The sequence below is a fragment of the Engraulis encrasicolus genome, chromosome 13 (assembly GCF_034702125.1).
Source record: "Engraulis encrasicolus isolate BLACKSEA-1 chromosome 13, IST_EnEncr_1.0, whole genome shotgun sequence".
Taxonomy (NCBI): domain Eukaryota; kingdom Metazoa; phylum Chordata; class Actinopteri; order Clupeiformes; family Engraulidae; genus Engraulis; species Engraulis encrasicolus.
The window spans coordinates 45,342,770-45,362,041 of NC_085869.1; the positions used below are offsets into that span (position 1 = coordinate 45,342,770).

The following is a 19,272-nucleotide window of genomic DNA, read 5'->3' on the forward strand; positions in this document are numbered from 1 at the left end:
CTGGGCCCAGGGAGATTGGGGGCCCATAATTGGTCCTTATTATATTAAATGTATTGGTTGGGGGGCCCTTTCATATGACTGTCCTGGGCCCAGTCAAAGCTGTCAGCGGCCCTGGTGCCTGGTGGTAGTGTATGTGTTTGCAGCCCTCAGTTCCTTATCCACATCTCACTCCACTCCTCTATTCTGTTTCACGCTCTCTTCTGGAACAGATGGTTGAATGATAATTAGCCTTATTTTGGACAACCACACAGTTCTGCAAAAGCACAAGCATTTCACCAGGTCTGTGAATTGTACTCAGTTTTTTGATTCCAAGATTCCAAGACAAGACTAATAACGGTACACAATTGAAGTTGAATCGTGCAGCACAAAATGAGTGTCACATGTGCTGAAAATGTAAGAAAGTCCTCACAAATATGGGTGTTGCTTCACCATTCTGGGCTTCTGTAAGAACATGGTATTGCAACATGGAGGACAATGGAAACAACTTCTTGTTCATAAAATATTTTATTCCAGTAGTAAAAGTCCAGTGATTAGTAGTGGCCGTGATTACACACTTGTAAAGTGTGAATACAATGAATGTATTTTAGCTTTTGGAGTAGGCCTAGTCTACTACACTGCACTGGTAAAGACAACTGAGGAAGTTTTAACTGTTACACAATGTGGAGCAGATATACCAGTGGTTCTCAACCTTTTTTGAACGAACACCCCTTGGACCTCATCGTAAGCCTCCCAACGCCCCCCTGACTTCATCATAAGCCTGCCAACGCCCCCGGTTGTACTAAAAAATAAAATGGACTTATGGCCCCAATGGCAACTAAGCACAGCCCTCTCTCAACTGTATCCTTCTCAGTGCCCCCACTACACTAAGATATAGTACATTTATTATGGTGGAATATTGACACTTTTAGTAGAGAAAGTGCGCTCAACTCCGAAAAGTTTCTTACAAGGTCTTTGGGTGCGAGCAAACAGCAAAGTTCATGTATAGTAAAAAAGCCGCACTCCCGGATCAATTTCTTGCAGTTTTAATACTGGGTTAGCATGGCAGCTGTCTGTCTGTCTGTCTGCCATGCTAACCCAGTATTAAAACTGCAAGAAATTGATCCGGGAGTGCGGCTTTTTTACTATACAAGGAATATTGACACTGACAGCGAAAGTCATATAATTATTTATTCAAAATGGTTATTTAAATGTTTAATTTCTGGTCCATGCATCTCGCCAGGTAACGTTGCTTTGAAGTCCATGAGAGGGTCCAGGACCTTGTTGGCCTCTCGTGTCACAGTGGAATTGGTGAGCGAAATGAGGATGGAATATAAATGTCCTGCAGAAAAGATGGCTGCAGCCTGCAGTGGCTCCTCGTGTAGCTAGGGACATATGGAAGAAATTAATTACTATGAGAATTGATTGACACAACCTTCTGTATTTTAAAGTTCAATGGAAAGGGACAAAGTAGCCTATGCGGAAACTATTATATCGACAAGGTGGTAGTAGTAGAGTATAGTTTATTATCCCCAGGGGGAAATATTATTATCCCCTTAGGCGTGAGAGTCACTATGTCACATACCCACATCACTTGTACATAAAAACAATACGATACATACTCGTCAAGGTGAACTCCAATAGAGGTCCTCTAAAGACTAAAGCTACCCTAATAAACTAGTTTGGCTACCGTCCCCTCAATACTTGTTTTGAGTGTCCTAAGGAGGGGAGCTATCTTAAGGCTGTCTCCCCCCTGTCACCAGAACAAAGGTTAAAGGGGCGACCTGTCACGTGTTTACACCACCTGTCAGTCTGGCAGTGTTTGTGTTCTGTCAGTTGGAGCCCTGACATTTTGTGGCAGAGCATTCTCAACATCTCCTCCTCCTGCTGCCACCAGGGACGGACGATGATTCCATTGTCCCTTGGGGCAGACGACAAGAAAGCCCCCCCCCCAATGGGTGCTGCTAGTTTATTAAACGATTCAGCGTGTTAGGCCCAATGTGAGTGTCTTTATTGCTGGGGGAATGGGGGGTAGTCCTCTGAGAATTTTTTAGTAAAATAAAAGTGCAATTTTCATGCAATATGGGAATGGAAATATAGAGGCTTGAGCTTCAGGGCCCCCTTGGCTCTTGGGCCCCTGGGCCTGGGCCCGGTAGGCCTGTGCAGTAATTCATCCTTGAGGACTATGTCGTAGTAGACGGCTCCCCTGAAAGCCCCTCCATCCCCTGAAAGCACCTCCCATCCCAGCTTTTTGGTTGGATCCGGGGCGTCAGGAGATAATGCACAGGACAGAGCATGTCAGCGCTTTTGTGAGATTAGCTCCACAATGGAGGCTTGTCCAGCGGAAAAAAAGGGCCCACTGAGGTCTGCTCTGCCCTGACTGAGTCAGAATACTGAAAGCCCTGTTCCACTCTTCTGGCCTTGGCGGGGTGGACAGCACTGGACGCCAAGAACAGGGAGAGGAAAAGCCGGGCGTAATTGAATAGTTGAAGCCGTCGTCAAAACCACCTCAGCGACCAGAGGTGTGACTATTCTGTTTTTACGGAAGGGTGTCATACTGAATATTTTAAGTCAGGGTTACCTTCTCGCCTGTCAAAGCCTCGTTTCCTGTTGCACAGCTGATTGCAAAGGAGCAAAGAGGACAAGCTGCCTTCTGGTGAAGTGAATGAAGTAACAAGACCACTGGAGGATTTTATTCTGCTGCTGCAGTCAAAACGCTGAAGTGTGTGACATAAACTGGAATGACACCTCATGATGCACGCACAATTGTTACGCCTGAGGTCATATTCCCGTGAGTAATGTGTGCTTTTCTGGGAAATATAGCTTACATGTGCTGTTTATGCTCTGCCTAATGCACCGTGTTCAGCTTTCCTTTTCTTCGACCACTCATTCAGTTTGCCTTGAGATAAAGCAAACAAAGACGTTACTGTGTGTTTTTCTATTGTTTTGAGATGTGTGCAGTTGTGTAGCCTTGCCCTAAATATTTCATGGAGCTTCTACGAAGGCGATGCATATGTATAGTCCAGAGACCTGTCCCAGTGTTTGTATATTTCTGTTCGGCTGCCAGATTTAGTCTGCGGGCCGATGGCATGCTTCCCATAATGCTCTTTGGAAAAAAACAGTTTTCAAAGGTCATGTGAGATGATGTCAGGTCCATGCAGGTGCCCTGCAGGTCTAAAACAGAAACCTGATATATCATAAGGCTTAAACATTGAAGACCACAGGAGTATCTTTGTTATTTGTGCAGTCAGCTGAAGAGTAAAATAAAAGTCAGTTGACGGTACACTTACATGTAAATAAAGACTCTTTGGAATTCTGTTTTGCTCAGATAACTTTTAATAATTAATCGGTTGCCATGGTTGTGTTTCAGAGGAGCAGTGACTGTTACACAGTCTTAGTCATAGAGGGTTTAAATCAATTAGCACATGGTAAAAGCTAATTAGTCAACAGGTTGCTAACTCATTTTTAGATCAAAGTTTTTTTTCCCCTGCCTTTTTGGGGGCTTAATCTCCTGGGCTCCATTGTAGTGCTTTCATCTTTGCTACAAAGAGAGGGGAAAATTGAGGAAGGAGTCCTTGAAAGCCCTGCAATTTTGCTTTGTCCCCTCAGTGTCTCAGAAGTTGACATTTAGCAGGGGGATAAGCCCCAGCACTGCGGCCGGTATGCTAACACAGCCACGCATTATAGCAAGGCAAGGCCTATTTTCCCCTACTCCGTTCAGCGCTGCTGTGAATGTGTGGCTGGCTGGCAGGGAAAAGTGCTCGTATCAGCCTTTTTTCGCCTTGCCTTGCCTCTCTCCCTTAGACCACATTCGCCCACAGTTCCACTGCTCCCATTCACAGATAAGCTCACAGCTGCACATTCCATCCTAAAAGTGGTTAATACAAAAATTGGAACTTTTTTTGTCTACTCATATGTACCACCGAGCTTGCCACAGTACTCTCTTTTTGCTTTGACATATTGAAATTTGACAGATAATGGTGCTTTTGGGGGTTTGGCTCAAAGCCATGTTGTCCGTCTGATTGACAACGTCAGTAGCTAGCGGTAGATCTTCATCCGTTGTCTCGTAGCCCAGTGCGGATGGCAGATCTCAGTTATGCTCCCTCTCTTGAGTGAGCGAAGCTGAATGTGCCGTGTTCTTTGTGAGCCGCTCTGCCCAGAGGCAGTAAATTCCTGCCTGGTGTGTTTTGATAAAGCTCCTCTGTGCCAGTAAGCCTCTCGTGCCCCATCGATGAATCATGGCTGGGGTCACAGCAGAAGGGGACATTTGTTTTACTGACCTGTTGGGTAGTGATTTATATTTCAATTAAATCCCGGGCCTATAGATCCTCTTCAGCCTCTATCCTGTCCACCACCTCTCTAAACCCTCCTCCACCCCACAATACACCAACCAACACCTCACCTAAGAATTCACCCCCCCCCCCACCCCCCATATAGGTGTGCCTGTATTGCTCTTGGCTAGATCGTATCACACGCATCAGCAAACGAAGTGCAGCCTCATGAAATATGACGTGTGTGCTCCTAGCCAACCAGCCCAGCCCAGCCCAGCCCAGCCCAGCCCAGCGTAGCCTAGCCCCGCCAAGTGAGCATGACATTTTATTTCCTGACCCCCTCTCTGAAAATTGTTTCATTGGCTGACAGGCAGCTGACTGCTGGCTGGGATCGGGATGGCTTCTGCCGTTTTCCATTGACATCTCATTTCCCTCTATCTATCTTCTCCTCCACCTCCTTCTCCTTCTCCTTCCATTACTCTCTCCTCTCTTCATTTATTATCTATTTTCCACTTGGCTTATTCAATGTGTCTTTTTTTCTTCTTTCGTTGTGAAATGAGCCTTGTTTTTATCATGAGAAATTACTCTTCCCCCCCCCAACACACACACACACACACACACACACACACACACACACACACACACACACACACACACACACACACACATACGCATACGCATACGCAGACATGCGCGTACGTGCACACACACACACACACTTCTTTCCCTTTCTTAAGAATGAAGACATTCAATCCAAGGGTGGGGCTATCCATATGCAATTAATTATCATATGACATGCTCAGCTGAAATGGGGATTTAGCGATATTTTTGGCCGACTTAATGTTTTTCTTTGTGGCTGAGCGTAGTGAAAGGGGTGTTGACAAAAATAATTCTTCCTGCCTCGGGTTGTATTAATCATAACTGGAATGGGAGGAGATTTCTCTCATATTTTTCCAAAAACTTGCTCCGAATTGAAGCCACTGACCCCATCTATGAGTGCTTTGAAATCCAAAATGTCAGGGCATTAACTCGCAGTCTCACTGACTTTTTAGTAATATCACAGACACAGACACACACACAGACACACACCACAGTTTTGAGAACAAGGAGACGTCTCAGTTGCTTTGGACACATCAAAATGAAAAGCTGTCCTCAAAATGTAATCTAGAGCGAGTGAAGAACACATTACCTGTGGCCCTTTATTTCTTCTTTGTAATATTCGAGCTGTTTAGCTGTGGGCTACGGTTTAGTAATGGCGGCTTTTTTGCCCCCCTGTGACTAGTGCGCTGAGCAAATGTGATGTGACGGGCTTCTTTTTGAGCATGTCAGACGGACGAGATTGGAAAGTCAGAAGAGTGAGGGATGGAAGAGGACAGATGAAGGGATGAATAGAGAGAGAGGGGGAGGGATGGACAAGGAGAAAATGACATTTTAGACCAAGTTGGCTGTCAGAAACGTACGTATCTGTGCGCGCACGCACACACACACACACACACACACACACACACACACACACACACACACACACACACACACACACACACACACACACACACACACACACACACACACACACACACACACACACACACACACGCACACCTGCATCCACACACGGGAACATGACAAAAAACCGCACACAAAATACGCATACACACACACACACACACACACATGCACATCCACTGTCAAGATCACTCAGTGCTCCGACGTTGACAACATCCAAAACTGACATAAAAGTCAGGCCCTGCCGCCCTGTGTCCATCACAACAATTGCACGGGGTACAAGCAGCGAGCAATTCCATCCAATCTACCGCAAAACATGAAAGACTTGTTGTGCTCAAACTAAAATGCAGGAGGCATGGAGGCTTCTTTTCCTTTGGCATGGAGGCTTGTTTTCTCAGCTGGTGAGTGGGGACAGCAGGCTGAGGGGACAGGTGGAGTGGAGTGGGGTGGAGTAGGGTGGGGGTGGGGGGTGGGGGTGGATGGAGGGGGCCGTGAGTCACTCAGAGGTAGGGCAGGGCAGGAGTGGAGGCTGATCACAGGGCTCAGTGACCTGTCTCTCTCATTCTCTCTCTCTCTCTCTCTCGCTTGCTTGCGCTCTCTCTATCTCTATCTCTATCTCTCTCTCTCTCTCTCTCTCTCTCCTCTCTCTCTCTCTCTCTCTCTCTCTCTCTCTCTCTCTCTCTCTCTCTCTCTCTCTCCCCATCCCCCTGTTCCATGAACAGAGATGAAAGTTAAGACACACACACACAGAGAAGGGAAAAACGCCAAATGTTCGGCCCCGGTGCATTAGCGTGGGCATGTAAGGGCAGGTGACAGTAGAACTGACAACGGCTCCGACTCTGCTCTAGCAAAACAGGGGCCAGGAACCACAAAACTCATAACAGCAGCGAGTACAGTACAGTGATAGTCATTCACCTCCACAGCTCAGACAACGCTGCTCATATAGGCTACCGCTGCTGCTACTGGATAGAGACCGAGAGAATGCTGCAGTGAAAAATGCAATAACTATGATTAACCTCTCTTTTCCTCCCCTCTCTGCCATCCCTCCATCCTGCCATCCTTCCGTCCCCCATACCTCTTTCTATCCTTTTTTCCTCACACAATTATCCCCAACAAGCCCCTTATGTAAATGGAGGGCGGCTTGGCTCGTCTTCCCCTGACCCTGTGGCCGCGCGCCACGCCGGCGAGGGGCTGAGCTGAGGGCTTTAATAAGCACCGTTCATGCAAATGTTCTCTTCTGTCAGGAGGGACTTCTTATTTTTTTGCTCTTTTTTCCACCCTTTGTCTATTTCTCTGTCTGTCTGTCTGTCTCTCTCTCTCTCTCAGACTCTCACTCTCTCTCTGTCTGTCTCTCTCTCTCTCTCTCTCTCTCTCTCTCTCTCAGACTCGCTCTCTGTTTCAATATAACTACTGGATATCTCATAATCTTTTGCTCTCTCTCTAGTCTCTATTTCTCTCTCTCCTCCTGTTCCTGTCGGTCTCTCTGTGTCAGTCAGTCGGTCTCTCTCTATTTCTCTCTCTCTGTCTCTCTCTCTCTGTCTCTCTGTCTCTCTCTCAGGACTTCTCTCTCCCTCTCCCTCTCCCTCTCCTTTCCCTTTCTTTCTCTCTAACCAACCCTTTACAGCCATGCAGTCTGCTGCCACGCTGCAGGTTTGGCTGACATGCAACGCAGCACTGCACTCTCTACTGTACTCCACTAGCCATGTGTGCACACACACACACACACACACACACACACACACACACACACACACACACACACACACACACACACACACACACACACACACACACACACGCAGTTCACCATTTTAGTGTCGCTCCCCTGGGTTAATATGAGCTATCAAGGCGCTGCTCTCTCAATGTCAACCCATCTCTCTTCCTCCTTGCTGTCGTTTGTCCTCCTTCTCTTCCCTCCCTCTTTCCGTCCTCCTCTTGACTCTATCCCTCCTTCCCCCGGGCCAAATGCTTTTTTTGAAATTTGGGCTACACCAGCCCGCCTGAGTCACACGCCACCAGTGCAGCCTCTGCTTATGGTGTGTGGGTGTGTGTCTCTGCCTGCCTGCTGTGGGCACCCAATACTTATGGTGTGTGCCTGCGTGTGTGTGCGTGCGTGCGCGTGTGTGTGTGCGCCTCCTTGCCTGCCTATGGGCACCCTCTACGTGTGTGTGTGTGTGTGTGTGTGTGTGTGTGTGTGTGTGTGTGTGTGTGTGTGTGTGTGTGTGTGTGTGTGTGTGTGTGTGTGTGTGTGTGTGTGTGTGTGTGTACCTGCCTGCACCTGCCTGCACCTGCCTGCACCTGCCTGCACCTGCCTGCACCTGCCTGCACCTGCCTGCACCTGCCTGCCTAAGTGCTATTTCGCACATAGGCAAGCATTCAATTATAAACGGAATATAAAGGTCATGCATGCCGCTATAAGTGATGAAAGGGCTTGATCGTACATTAGCATACAGTAAGTTGTAGTTGGAATACACACACACACACACTTACACAGCCCATCTGCTCTGCAGGAATCTGTGTGCCCTTGTCAGAGCCAACTTGTGTACAAAGGCAACAATTTACTGCACTGTCTGTCTGCAAAATCTCATTCTTTACTCTCGGGAGCATTTTCAGCCCTCCAGTTACTCTTCTTCTCTGTGTGACATTCTGCTTCAACTCTCGGCTTTCTCTTTGATTTCGACAAATGTGCTCCATCAGCCGCCAATATGACTGTCTCTCTAGTAGTAGAGTAGTTGCAGGGGGAAAGAGAAATGTGGGTGTATTGGGGGGTGGGGGAGGGGGGCTGTTGTATGCAGTGCCAAGCACCGATACAGCTATTATACAAAACGTGTGCATATATTTTTCTTGTATGTTGGGGGATTAAAGTATCGGTATCAGCACTCGGTATCTGCAAGTGGGTGGTTGACGTTTTAGGGCGTAGCACAATTTTAAGAAAAAAGTTATTCCAATTCCTGAAAAAAAATGATTGAATTTATTGAAAAAAATAGAAAAAAATAAAGCACTTAGTGGTCTGTGGAATTTCGCCTAATTTTTGCCATTTTTGGGAAAATGTGTCCTGCATCAACACAATGCATAGGCATGTCACACCGCAGGAAAATGAAGTCACACCTCAAGAAATTCACTGCATTATGGCCATTTTAATCATTTTGTATACATGACTGACATCTGAGCTCATGCTAACTTGATAATGTGATTGTGTTTAATATTAATATGTATTTTCATTTTTTTGAAAAATCCTTCTATAAGAGCAGTCACACCACAGGACACCATAAAATGAACCTAAGCATTACGTGACAGAAACATTGCAATATGAAGACATATTTAGAGGTTGATAGTCACGTTAAACTTCCACAGCACTCTCCAATAACTGAGGTACTGACTGGTTAGGAGCCCGTCTTGAAGACCATTGTAATTGGCCTTGCAGCTGCCCGTTCACAAACATTGACATACATGTCACCCCACAGGACGCAAATTGTGTTACGAAATTGAACTTGTAGTTAGTATTACTGTCTTGAGTTTTTTTCACATTCACATATCTTAATATAAAGTTAATATTTATGCAATCATGCCAAATGCTTCATACATTATTCAAAATATTGTATTATATTCCAGGTTTCATTAATGTTACAGTCACACCGCAGGATATTTGACATATAAACCTTTACATAAATCTTAACAAAAATGTTTCTTCTCATCTAAGACTAATATGAAACATTATGTACCACATCTTCTTTCATTGACATTTGTTTTGTAAAGGAAAACAGTTTTTTAGGTTTTTAACCAATGTTACGAAAAAACAAGGAGTCACGTCAACCACCCAAGTATTAACACTCATACTGGTATCGGTTCTCCCAAAAAAGTGGCATCCCTAGTGCCATGTCTCGTTCTGCATCCGTCTTCTTCCTCCTTCCTGTGATCTGCTCAGTTCTGTTCTACACGTCAGATGAGCCTGTCTGTTGTGATCATGTTGATGGGTTAGCCAGGGGATGGACTCATGGTGCGTGAAGTGGAGTGAAAATGGGACGGGCTCCACTGACTGGAGGATGCTGTGTGGTGCTGTGTTGTGGGTGGCGTCGCGTCCAAGCATGTGTCAGTGACTGATCCCAGACCAGTGGCACGTGGGATTGATTGGGATCTACTCATTAAATGCGTAACGCTTTATTAAATCCTCACGACTTGCTCAACACATGTGCATGTTCCCTTGCACACAGATAACACATGCACTCTCTCTCTCTCTCTCTCTCTCTCTCTCTCTCTCTCTCTCTCTCTCTCTCTCTCTCTCTCTCTCTCTCTCTCTCTCTCTCTCTCTTTCTGTGACGCAACAGTCATGTACTAACGTGAAAAGACAGAACATGAGCAGCTTGATGTCATGATGAGTATCCCACCGGAAGGAAGTGAGTGTGCAGTGTGTTTTTAATTGTACCCAGCTGTCACGCTGCTTATCTCCCCATCCAAAGTAATGAACTTACGAGCTTGCCCTATTGATAAACAGACATGCCGCTAAGCCAGGCATAAAGCTGCTCTCGGTTGGAAGATTGATCATTCAATAGCAGACAGCTCATCTCTCACTGCGGTCGGGGATGAAGAAAACCTGGCACGCTGGAGCCCTAAATGCAAAAAGCTCAAAGATGCGTGCACAGCTTCTAGGGTCAGGAGTGGGTGACCTATGGCCTACGAGGTTATCTTATCTGCCCTGTTCTGCAGTTTCACATGAATTATGACACGTTTTGTAAAATCGTTTGCTCTGAATAAAAGAGCAAAAAGTCAAACAAGTGTGCTGTAAACTTCGTTCTTTTTGAGGGTGGAGTCCTAATTCATGTTCAGGGCCTGGGTTAGGAGGATGGCAGGTATCTATCCAGCACAGTCTCGCAGGGTGCTGCCTGCCGGCGATATTGGGGCCAATTCTCATGTAAATGCGGGTCCAGCGTCATATCTGATTTCCATCACTCTTCCTCCTCCTGCTTTCCCTCCCTTTTCGCCTGAACGCCGCCCAGGTACCTTCACGTGTGCGTGCGTTTGTGTGTCAATGCGTGCGAGCCAGCTAGCGAGTGAGTGAAGCCATTGAAATGTGATAACCAGAGATGGATGTTGAAATGATGGCAAGATGAAAAGCGATGGCTTTACGATGCGACGGCAGAGAGGAGTGAAGTGGAACGGTGATTAAATTGAGTTTATTTCCAGAGCCGGAGCAGGAAGCAACGCTTTTTTTTTCCCGTGCCGCATCTGTAAGGGGGACTAACGTCGCCATCCTGAGTCTATGCTTTTCTTTATTGGCATGCGGTTGGCAAGGCTGGACAGGTCACCTGGCATAAAGGGCATTTTCCTGGGTCTTCAGGGTTGATGCTGTTATATGTGTATTTTTTCCTCCTATAGAGACAGGCCCACCATTTTAGATGTGGCGGCCCCTCAGGCAAACTTTAATATAGACCATAAACTGAGCAAATCATAATATCGTAAGAAAAACAAGGGAGCCGTGTGAGAGGCTGGTCTATGCCAAGAATGCCCGGGCTGTTTCTTGGTGTCAGTCCAGCCCTGGTGTTCGCCGTGTTGTAAATTGTAAACCGCCGGCGTATTTTCGGATGTTTATTTTGTTTGCTCACTCTCGTAACAAATGAGGCAGTTTCGCCTTCATTTTTGTCACCCAGGAAAGAATTCATGGCTTTTGAAACTCACAATTTATTTGTTCCCTGAAGAAAAGTTGTATTCGAAAGCACAGGCACTAACAATGTCCTGAGGGCAGCCTTGCTATAAAAAAAAAAAAATCCGTCTGGCCCCATGCCCTGCTCTCATTGTTCTATAAAGTAACGTTTTAAAAGCCCCGCTGTAAAGTAGTATATGCATGCCATCATCTCTCTTTCGTAACTCTTAGCATGCAAGTTGTGAAACGCTAGAATAATAACCACACCTTTCTTCCTGTACCACTTTCATCATAGTGCAGGGTGGAGCAAGTACAGTGAACTCGACTGATCTGATAAACTGACTCATGGACGTTGTTTTGATTATTGACAGGCACTGACAGGTGGGGATTGTAACACCTCCAGTCCAGGGCCGTCTTACTGCACAGATATGGCTAGATATGACTACAGCCTAGGGCCCCTCACTTGCCAGGGGGCTCTTGATTGGCCAAAAGCCAATTGTGACAAGATGAGATTGGGGAAAAAAAAATCTGTCGTGCTGAATACGGTTTTATATCCTGCAAATACTCCTCTCCACAGTTGACAGGAATGTTATCCTCAATTCCCACAGTAGCTGGCAATTGACACTAATTTTGTCACAACATTTCCCTTATAGGGGTCCCTTACAGGAACCTGTAGCCTAGGGGCTACGGGCCACCTTAATCCGGCCCTGGTCCTGTCAGGGAGCTTTGAGAGTGTGCCGATTGGCGTTTGAGTTGGCAGGGCCCCGAGTGCAATGAAAAAGGAGTGCCGTAGGGCAGGTAGTGAAAGGTGTGTCTGAAATCGTGGTGGTAGTGATATGATGTCTGACTGACTGACTGTGCCATGACTCAACTTCCTCTGTAGTGTGCGACCATTCAAGCCCCGGCTTCAGCCCTCATAAAACATCACTGTAACTTACGAGAGGTTTGATATGACCATATTCGCTGTGCTGTGGGAGAGAGAGAGAGAAAGTGTGTGTGTGTGTGTGCGCGTGTGTGTGCGCACGTGTGTGCGCGCGTGTGCGCGCGTGTGTGCGCGCGTGTGTGTGTGCGCGCGTGTGTGTGTGCGCGCGTGTGTGTGTGCGCGCGTGTGTGCGTGCGTGCGTGCGTGTCGGGTCAAGGTGCACACCGCCTTCTGTTTGTGAAGGATTGGTTTTTACTCGTAGATCTTGACATTTACTGTTGAGGTGCAGCAGAGTCAGTGCGGGTGTAATAAAGTGACGTCTCTCTGGTTGAAGGCTTTCAAGGACGCACATGAAGAGGTATGTGAACGCTTCCATTTGGATTTGTGCTGTTGTGTTGTATTTCATGGAGGGTTGAGCCCTGTGGAAAAGTGTGTGTGTGTGTGTGTGTGTGTGTGTGTGTGTGTGTGTGTGTGTGTGTGTGTGTGTGTGTGTGTGTGTGTGTGTGTGTGTCTGTGTGTGTGTGTTGTGTGTGTGTGTGTGTGTGTGTGTGTGTGTGTGTGTGTGTGTGTGTGTGTGTGTGTGTGTGTGTGTGTGTGTGTGTGTGTGTGTGTGTGTGAACGCGAACGCGCACATGTATGTGTGCCTGACTGAGCCTGTGATTATGACGTTTTACACAGCGGTTCTGTTGGAAGAAGGCAGCTCGGCCTCTTGCTGGGAGAAATTACCCGGTGTTGGGGCGTTGTTGAGAACGGGGGGAGTAAAACAATTTCAGCTGCCCTACCCAACAGAAAGTCAAACACTGCTGAGGAGGCTAATTATAGTCCTATAGTGTGTGCGTGCGTGCGTGCGTGCGTGCGTGCGTGTGTCCACATAACAGAGGATGGTCCCTTGTCTGAAGTGAAGCAGCAGACTTGTATTAACCTTCGCTTGCCCTCTGTGACACTCCAAGTCTCTCAGAGACAGCCAGCCTGAGAGAGAGAGAGGAGTGAGGAGCGAGTGTCTGTGAAGAGCAGGGGGCAGGGTTCCTCTGAGAGCGCTCCAGACCAGACAGAGCCATAATGGGCTGTCAGAGGCAGCTCCATGGGGTGAGTTTTCTGTAAGCCTTTGAATTTACGCTGGGGCCGGGATTTGGTCTTTATTTCCCCATCACATGTGTCTCGCCCATCGAGGAGGAGGAGGACGGGCTCGCAGTCAGCCTTTCAAAGTCAGTTATGTGTAGTCTGTCTTAGCCTGGCTGCCGTTTTATGGTGGGACGTGTGTGGGTCCGTTCGAGCAGCCTGTTGTGTGTGGGATGTGTGGGTCTGTTCGAGCAGTCTGTTGTGTGGGGCATGTGTGGGTCCGTTCGAACAGCCTGTGTTTGGCTTCAACGTTTACCTCCCCTCGCAGTTGCATGCGAGAAACGACCCTGTTGGTTTTAGAGCCATAGTTTACCCAGCACACAGGCTGATGGACGCTTTATTTGCCAAGTCACCAAAGAGCTGCACACACTCAAATGAGATTTTTCTCTTCCGTTCTCTCTTTTTCTCTCTCTCTCTACCCCCCCTCTCTCCCCCACACCTCCCTCTTTATCAGCACTGAAATGTGGCATCGACTTTGCCTAGTGAAGTATGAAAAGGCACACAGGGCCACAAATATCACTTTTTATACAGCAAAGTCAATAAGCTGTTGGAGAGAAGCAATTAAGCATCCCGCGGCCTTGAGGGACATTAGTGCGGGTGGTCGGATTGGTGTAATGGAACTCTATGGTCCTACGAGTTCCACACGTCGCATTCGCACCTAGATCACACCATGTGATCAGGGAATTGATTAGAACAGTTTGTTATGAAGTCAAATGGAGCTTGTGTTTGCCTCGCTTTTTGTTGCCATCCTTTTAAAGTTTTTTTTTGTTTACGCGTGGCACACTGTTAACGGAAAGTGGGAGGTTGTGATTCAGGTTTATTAGACAGACGGTGCTTTGAATGCGAGATGGATGGGAGAGGGTTGTCTGGCTCTCTGCAAAAGTAACAAAACAAGGAAGTTATAAGCAGCTTTCTGAATTTGTCACTTCAGAGAGCCTTATCACCATGCTTTGGAGAAAATAAAGGGGAAAGTGGAAGAAATAACATTTCCCTCCGCATAGCCAAAGCAGCCTGTCTTGTTCAGGAAGGCTGTAATTGATTTCACAAAAGCCAGGTTTTACAGTTGTACCGTGGCAAGCCATCGATCACCATGTCGACAGAAATACCTTGATATTTTTCTTTTTCAGTCAAGCTTGTATAGAGACAAATCCATCTCTGTTGAGGTTACTTCTGGCAATCTTGCAAACATGGAGCTATTCCGTGTCTGCATATTTTCCGATGTGTCAAACGGAATTATGAGCAACTGAGCTATTGTTCTATTGAGAGTCTCTTCAGTAAAAAGGGAGGGAAAATGTGGGCCAGCACGTAATTATCTCTCCGCGTTGTGTTGCCGTGCTCCGCACTGTCATTTCTACTGGGTAATTCTGGCCCGGTTAATTTAAATGCCAATCAGCCCAGCGTGTCTCATTCTTTACAGGGTGTGGATTGTGACAAGTGACTGGCAGTCTGAAGGCTTCTTTAATCTAGAATAAGACGACACGTTCTCTGTCACATGACGAAAGACTCTATCTGACATTTTCTCTCACTTTCATGTCTTGTCTTTTTTTAGTATTATTTATTTATTTTTTGCCTACTCAGATAAGGTTTAATCGTAATCTTCAGGGTTAAGTAAACCAGATTTCTGGCTATGCGTTGTGCGATAGCATGTTAGACATGGCAAAAAGATGAGATTGACCTCACAGCTTCAGACGCTAGATTGTCTCGGCCTCCTTCCACTTTATCCTCCCTGTTCATCAGCTGTGTTATCATGTGTGGTCGGCTTCCTGGAAGCCCAGTGTCTGAGTTGGAGAGCAGCCAAGGTTATGATTCATTGAATTGCGACAATTTTTTTCTCCAAGGCATGTCTGAAAGGAAACATGTTTAATATTACTGAGATTGTTCAATGACAAAAGGATTTTTTAAACAAAGCAATGGAATTGTTTATTCGGGTGAATTTATGCCTTTCAGCCCGTTCCAGATGACAAATGTTCTCTTGGCACTTTTCAGCGAGGAATGGTTAATCCATTTTTAATCAGTGTTGTCAAATGATTGTCAATAAAGAAAAAACACAGGCCTCTCAGTCGCAGCTTTGTGGAGACTAGAAGCTCCATTTGGGTATATATTTGTTGGATGCCTTGGCCTAATGATCAGGAAGGTGGAGTTAAGATGGGATGGATGTAGGTTTGAATCCCATCCTTACCTCTCCCTACACCTTCATCCATGGCTGAAGTATCTTTGAGCAAGGCTCCTAACCCCACATTGCTCCATGGACTGTAACCATTACCCTGAAAATGACTCGATCCTTTTGGATAAAAGCGTCAGCTAAGTATAACGTAATGTAATGTCTGATTGTACTTTTCCCTTTGGTGCAGATGGGATCACCGGCGAGCTGAAAAGAACTTAACTACATAATGACAGTAATGCTATGACATTGCAGAGAGCTCTGCATAAAAGGGTTAAACCCTGATTTGTCATTCATGGACTCCTTATTCCCAGTAGTGTGTTGTCTCAGTAGTGTGTCACTCCTGTGGCACGGAGGAGCTCCATGTCAAACTATGTCAGATTACGGTTTCCATTCCAATCTCATTTGTCGTTTGTGCTGTGCCGTGCTGTGTCCTCCTTTTACCCATCCCATCCTGCCCCAGTGCTGTTTGGCTCCCGTGGCCTGTTTACCTCGTGAGCCGCCCTCTGCTCCGCACCAGACAGACAATCGGGCCATTCTGGGGCCAGCCAGCTGCAGGTCACGCCCCTTAATTCCCGCCAAACAACCCGAACCGCTGATAACAGGAGACCCAGCCAGAGAGACCAGAGATGGAGGCTGTGTACAGCCGTGCGGCCAGGGGGAAATCTGCCCGTTCATTTTGGCCGGGGTGAGTGTAGTAGTAATGGTGGGGACACATGGTGCCAGGCCATGCCATGGCAAGGCGTATAGACAGAAGGGGCTTTAGTGGTGGCCTGGGCAGCAGTAAGTAGTTTGGGGTGTTTTCTCCTTCAGAATCGTGCTGCTGTGTTTCGATTTCTTTTTAATCGGTCTGGCTTTCTTTTTGTCCTCTTTGACCCTTGGATTGGGTCCAGGTCAGGTCAAAACTCTGACAAAGTGAGTGTGTGTTGGAGAAGGCTATTATTTTCCGGCTTATGGTGGTGTTATGTCAGTGGTTGGCAGTAGCAGATGGTGCTGGAGGTGTGTGTGTGTGTGTGTGTCGCGAGGCCGAGGGGCTGCCAACCTGCCGCAGGTGTGTCTGAACTCGGTGGCCCCTGGGGCAGCCTTCCTCTGTGGCCAGATGTGCCTCTGATGTCTGCATACTTTAGAGAGAGAGTGAACACCGGGTACGACCAGCTCCACTATTCTCTTATGCTCTCCATGTACCCCAAGGGCTCTGCTCTGCTTTGGGTCTGAGAGAGACGTTTGACTTGATGTCCTGACCAGAGCAGAGTTTTTCAGCCAAAGGAAATGGGATTACCCGGTAATTATAAGGCACTGCCTCCTTACCCCTAAAACATTTGACCTCCTTTTTTCCCTCTTCGTTTTAAATGCAGCCTTTTTTTCTCCCAGGGTTGCATTCCAGCAATTACGGGCTTGACAGAAGTCTGTGTAGTGTATGTAGTGGAGGACGTTCTCGTCACGGGACTGCTCAACCATCCTCATCAGTGTTCCATCACAGGGCTCACCCCACCTCAGGGGGGGAAAAATCAGTCACTCTCAGTCAGTAAGTCAGTCAGTCAGTAAGTCAGTGTTGTGACAGAGCAAATGTTGGTCGACATATTTACCTGTCGTCAAGTCTGGGGTTTTAAAAAGAAACAACATACCTGGTTTGACGCAGAACCTGCCTGACCGGTAGCTTCTTGTAAACGTCTTGGTGTTCTGCAGCTCACTTCATCGTGTGTGTTCGTCCACACCAGTCGCTTCTTGCCTTGGACAGCGTCCAGTGCTTTGGGAACCTGTGTGGTTCCAGAGAAGATTATTTTCTGCCAACCTCGCTAATCAAAAGGATGGGAAACCTCGAGCGTGAGTTAAGAATCTTTTTGACCCTTTTAATCTGCTCAGCTATTAGCCCCTATGCCTGCCGTCGGCTTAGCTTTAAGTTGGGGCTATAATACTTCATTTGGCACTAGCACAACCGAGCAGGATTTTAAGCGTTTGAGTAGCTTTCAATTTTTTTCAAGTTGTTAGCTTTCGTTTTGCCCTTCTCTGGTGGTAGGGTAATTATATATGATTTGCTCGAGCTACTGAAATATGTTCAAATGGTTTTGTTTACATTTATGAACAAACAAGAGGCCATGAAAGGCAAGCGTTTGGAGACAGAAGAGTTGTATTTTGTTTTTTTTGTGATTTTGTTCTGAAGCTCCAGAGAATGTAGGCCAAGAGACTGGAGTTGTAAACAAGTTTGCTTGTGTGTGTGTGCGTGTGCGTGTGCGTGTGTGTGTGTGTGTGTGCGCGCGCGCGCGCGCATGTGTGTGTGTGCGCGCATGTGTGTGTGTGTGTGTGTGTGTGTGTGTGTGTGTTGCCTACTGAGCTTGGCGTAGTGGCATTCCGTTTGAGTGACGGTGACGAGCACGTACACAGTCTCTCTTCTTCTTCTACTGGCTGGCATAAACCACAGCAAGCTATGCTGCTGATCTGTAAACTTGTCAAACAGCACATGTTCCCGACAGATGTTTTGTATTCCCCAGGTGGCCTTGTTGGATAGTGGTGTTGGTTTTCATCTCCTCGTTGATCAGTGGTGGGATAGACAGTCATGAAGCCTGGGAGATTCCCACTACAGGCGCGTTCAGGCAGACTGAGTTCTGCGCCGGTGCCTGTTCCCTTTCTCACACTTTATCTCAAAACGGCTTGAGCTTTCGAGAACCATAAAGTTGGTTTTCCCGATCTTGGAAATACTAGTTTTTTTCTGTGAGCCGGGACGACAACTTGGACGTCAGCAGGTTCAGCCCTGGTAACACACAGTTAAGTGTGGAACAGTTCACAGACACCAGCTCCTCTCGGGGCCGCCTGAAAACAGTATATGAGGCAGGTGTGGAGATGGGTAGCAGCTAGGCAGAGGGTGAGGTGGCTAACACTTTACTTGATACTGGGGTCTCATGACAAGACTTGTCATAACAGTGTCAAAAAAGTGTCATGACGCAGTTATGGACAAGTCATAAACGTCAGGTCAATGTGATAAATGTTTTATTGTCATGAAAAGTTGACCGTTTTGGCGTCGTGACAGTGTTGTGCCGCTATCTTGTCAAGAAAAGTGTTATGAGCAGCTAGGCAGAGAGTGAGGTAACCCTTGGTCCACTCCCTGTAACTTGCATCTCCCTGTACTTGCATCTCCTATAATCTACAAACGCTACCCTCTGCTTGTCTGCTGGATTGATTTAAACTGTTTAGAGTCCACGCCCCCAGTCTGCTAGCTTGGCCTCCCTCCACACAGTGCTTGAAGAAGCCAGCTATGCAGCCAGCCATCCAGTCAGCCAGCTGCATGCATGTCGACGCCAGTCTGTTGCGTATGCATGAAGCGCAATATGTTTCCTTGTCACCTAATACGCTGTCAATTATAGGCCCCGGCGCTAACCTTGACGTGCTAGTGGCAGCAGCAGCAGAGTCGTGATAACAGCCCCCCCAGGGGCGGTTTTAGAAAATCTGGGGCCCTGGGCAAGAAACAATTTTGAGGCCCCCTTTAAATGATTAATTAATAATCGATGATGTATGCAGGCAGTGGCGTAACAACGGAACCCATAAGCAAGATTATTTTGGTGGGCCCCACATTCAATCAATATTTATATAGCACATTATCATACACAACTGTCATTCAGTGTGCTAAAGAGTAGGCTAACGAAAGAGAAGAGAGAAAAATATATTGCTATAGATAGTAGATAAC

The 19,272-nt window shown here is 46.9% G+C and overlaps 1 protein-coding gene across 4 annotated transcripts in view; it reads left to right on the forward strand.

Annotated features, from left to right (window-relative positions):
- LOC134461246 (plakophilin-4-like) overlaps nt 1–19,272 on the forward strand; it is a 175,152-nt gene that overhangs the window by 8,397 nt on the left and 147,483 nt on the right. Inside the window, exon 1 of one of the 4 annotated variants that reach the window (XM_063214029.1) lies at nt 1,225–2,767. The exons of 1 other annotated variant lie outside the window; for it this stretch is intronic. In XM_063214029.1, the coding sequence (XP_063070099.1) occupies nt 2,728–2,767 (40 nt within the window). In that variant the 5' untranslated portion in view covers nt 1,225–2,727. Of the gene's footprint in view, nt 1–1,224; nt 2,768–16,137; nt 16,282–16,334; nt 17,418–19,272 lie in introns of those variants that run through there. 2 more of the 4 variants (XM_063214033.1, XM_063214030.1) reach the window with 2 other exon arrangements.